Genomic DNA, 4,327 nt, shown 5'->3' on the forward strand with positions numbered 1-4,327 from the left:
TCATGTCATGCATGTGCTTGTTGCCTTGACTAAGATTCAGATCAGCATGAATTTTTCTAGCCAAAAGCAGAAATTTTAACCTAGGTTGTGATAAACCAGCATTGGGGTAAATAAAGCATTTTTGTTACTTAGTTATTGATTTAATATAGTTTAAAGTATATTGAAAACCTGGACAAATATATTTATCAGAATGAGATGTAAGATTTTGCTTTCAATTTTCAAATATTCGTGGCCCAAAGTTTATTATTGTGACCTGAGAGGTAAAATATCCAGAAGAAGACTGTTTTCTTTAATACTTCCATTCTCAGAATTAATATTGCAGAATGAATTCTAACTTACTCTTCAGGACAAAACTGCATGGGGTCACAGCCATCCTTCATGGTATCAGGTGTTGAATATTCTAGAAAATGTGCCCCATTGCCTTAGAACTTCACTATTTTTCACACTACCTGAGCTATGACCCTCTTCATCTGCATATTTCGGGTAGTGTATTCCCCCCACCTCACCCCCCCGACACACACACACACACACACACACACACACACACACACACACACACACACACACACACACACACACACACACACACACACAGCCTCCTACAGTGCAGGCATTGTTGTGCAACCCAAAGCATAGAGCTTTTCCAGCTTGACACCTGGTCTCTACCACGGTCAGTTATAATGGTTCCAGGACAGGAGTGTTTTTCCCTCAGACAGGCAATCACCAGCTAGGTTCTTCAACATGCAATTCATTAGTATATCCTGGGTAATCTGAATGAGGTTATTTTTTTTCTTCAGTACTGTACTATGGAGCAATGTGGTAGCACATTATTTTTAAGAAGCCCAAAAACTTACAACAATGACAAATTAAATCCTTGCTATCTTTTAGTTGAGTAACACTAACTGAAGTCATCACCATGTATATGAGACACAAAACATATGTGAATAGTATACCACATATATAAAGTTGAAGTTATCTGGATAAATCCACAAGTATATGTTATAAATAAACTATGCAACAAAATAAAATGCATTGTTTAATAGTGTATACATTTATACATTCATACATACTCTTATTAGAAACTGTCAACTGCAGCACAAAGAAGCACTAGACAAATTATAGCCTTATTAAATTTGCAATATATTTTCAAATACATATGATTACTTTGCTCCATGTGCAATACATTTGAATGAAGGATAGAGAAATCTGTTTATTTATTGTATTTGTTAATTAGAATTGTCTGAATGGGACATGCAAGACCCCTTTTCAGCAAAGGCCTGGAAAGAAATGCTCCATAACATGAAACAAATCTAATTATGTAATAACTGAGCTAGCAAAAGATATATCAGGCAAAATATGAAATTAATATTAACCAGTTTAGTTGCTGACATAACTTGACAGAAGTACATTATTCTAGAAAGGTCATAATCTCTCAAGAAGAAGCGCTATATAAGAATATACACCCTTCCAAGATTCGTTATTACACTGAGATGTCATAGTTCCAGCAAGACATTCACAGCATTTTAGCAGCACTTTCATCATAATATTAAGTTATCATATTTTCTAAGGCTATAACCATGTTGCAGCGTATGGGAGAAATCTAAAACTAATTAATCCAGCCAGTCCTTACAGTTTTAAGGATTTATGTCCATTTCTTCCAGGGGAGTGCCAGCAATGGAGCTAAAACTCAGTTTGGAAATGACAAATTCATCTGTGAATACCATTTTAACAACAGAAAGAAAAGACTTGTTAATTTCCTTCCTGAATGTGTAGCCCATGTAAACGTAAAGGATAGGGTTGATGCAGCTGTTAAAGAAAGCTAAACCTGATGCTAATTCATAGGCCAGTAATAAACCCCAAGAAGAGCCACGTGTCTGTTTAAGAAAATTCACAATATGATATGGCAGCCAGCAAACAAAGAAAGTCACAATGATGCTGATGATGGTTCTGAATGACCTTTTGGACTGCCCCCTTATATTTGGCCTTATTCTGCAGGTGATTGTAATGTAGCAGCTTATGATAATTATAAATGGGATAAAAAGTCCAACTATAAACCTGATGCAGTACATTGCAGTCCTGATTGCATTTTCAAAGTGAGAATCGCCCAACAGTTTATAGTCATAGGAGCATGTTGTTTTGTTTCCTTTCTGACAAATGGTACGGAAGACCAAATAAGGTGAGCTGAAGACTGCTGCAGAGACCCATGCAGTTGTGATGACAATGTTAGACAATCTGAGGTTTCGTTGATTCCTGCACCAAACTGGATTTGTGACCACAATGCAGCGATCCAGGCTGATAATGATGAGAATAAACAAGCTTGCATACATGTTGAGATACTTAATGAAGCTATTCGTTTTACACAACACTATGCCAAAGGTCCACTCAGACAGGGTGACCTCTTTTAAAACAGATAAGGGGAGTAGTATTACGAAGACAATGTCAGCAATAGCAAGATTTAAGTACCATGTTGTAGTCACTGTCCTTCTCATTTTGAACCCGGTGATCCAAATCACGATTCCATTTCCTAGCACACCAAGGAAAAAAATTATGCTGTATGCTACTGCCCTGACTTCCAAAAGTACCCCTTCAGGGCTTCCTGCAGTGGAGTTCATGGAACATTGTGCCATTCCACATATAACTGGTAAACTGTCTGTGCACTTCATGTGATTGTTGCTAAAATACTTTCTTGCTGGTTTACTCTGGAGTTCACTGTTCCTAGCAGATATCTGGCTCAAACATTAAAACCACTGCTTGAACATTGATAAGGCTGTAGATAAAAACAAAATAAAAAAGTTACATCCGTTTCTCAATAGAAAAGTCAGTGAAATATGCTTAGTAATTCACTACATTTCAACTTCTGATACAGATCTGATCCGCACTGAAATATTTGCAGTGTATTTTGTTTTCCCTATAACACAGTAAAGAGTCAGTAACACAGTAAAGAGAGTTAATAAATTGCTTACATGGATATATAAAGCTTCATTGATACAAGCTAAAGATTGTTACATGAAGCGTTTTGAAGATGTCATAATCTTAATGAATGACTGCTAGTGGTCTCTAGGATGGCAATAATGTCAAAGCAAAGAATTTTATGAATTCACATTTATATCATGAGTGGAGAGTGTATATCTGCCTTATGTCTCTGTGTTTTTGGAAGGTGGAAAAGTAGAGCATAGTAGCTCTGAAAGCCATGTATAACAATGAATAGAGTTATCTATTTATTAATTGCATTTGTTTATCAGGATTGTGCTCAGTACATTCAAAAAAATGTGAAAAATCTGCCTTCATGAGCACCTTCCTAATCTTAAGATGCATTTGACAAGCATTTCTAACAACTGTTAAATACTACTTTTTCAGCTAGAACATAACAGTAGCCAGGGCCGGCCACCACAGGATAGCAGATAGAAGTTTACCAGCTTTAAAAGCTACCAGATACTTTGCTATGCCATACACTTAAACAAAAGGTGTGTCAAAGCAAAGTGTCTAACAGCTTTTTCTATTTTTTGCTTCTACCCACTTTCTGTGAAGCAGTACAAAGCATTTAACATCTCCTGAAAAACATAAAATACTTAAGCCTCCTGTATGTTCTTATTTATTTATTTTTTTTGTAACTGGTTCTACCTAGATTAGATAAAACTTCATGCAGTGCAGAGACCTATGATCTGGTCTCTCTGATCATAACTCACACATAGATGTGAGGATTCACCTCTTAAACTTCACTTAGCTCAACCTTTAAAGTGAGTTTCTTGGCAGGCATGTCTTAAACACATTCCAACCTGGTTATGATCAGTGAACTGATCACAATCATCTATTTTATGCAACTCATTAGCATCAGGTGCATAACAAATTTGTTTTTTTTCCTGATTTTGGATTGTAATCAGAATGTTCCATGTACTACAGTGATGTTTAGGCTGAGATATTGTTATGTTTTTATTTTATAGGTAATGTTCTATAATACTCATCTGCAGAACCTGACTGAACAGGTAAGCATTACATATAAAAATAGGTGTGGTCACTCAATGGCACCCTTTCTGGATTAATATACCAGTTGATTACATTCCATTGTGTAAGAGCTTATAATTCTTCATATTAACTTTGTCTTGGAAACGGAGTCATCTGACTGAATAACTGTATTTTGTTTCATGTAAATGCAAATGTTTTACAGTGCAGCTGGATGAAGACAGTTTGCTTTTATTACTAAACATTTTCATAACATAAAGGGTATAGGGCCCTGGATTCATCCGGATGGTTTTGAATTTCACTGTATGTTTTTTGGGATACTGCATATCTATAGCAGAGTCAGTTGAATGTAATGTGAAGCCTCCTG

General features: G+C 36.1%; 1 protein-coding gene across 1 annotated transcript; it reads right to left on the minus strand.

Moving 5' to 3' along the window:
• Positions 1-1,175: 1,175 nt before the first annotated feature.
• On the minus strand, positions 1,176-2,674 carry LOC122810979 (chemokine-like receptor 1). Its single transcript, XM_044082501.1, has one exon. The coding sequence runs from the start codon at positions 2,661-2,663 to the stop codon at positions 1,635-1,637; it is 1,029 nt and encodes a 342-aa protein (XP_043938436.1). The 5' UTR covers positions 2,664-2,674; the 3' UTR covers positions 1,176-1,634.
• Positions 2,675-4,327: the final 1,653 nt, after the last annotated feature.

The sequence above is a fragment of the Protopterus annectens genome, chromosome 9.part0 (genome assembly GCF_019279795.1).
Source record: "Protopterus annectens isolate FY-2018-M chromosome 9.part0, PAN1.0, whole genome shotgun sequence".
NCBI classification, from domain to species: Eukaryota; Metazoa; Chordata; order Ceratodontiformes; family Protopteridae; genus Protopterus; species Protopterus annectens.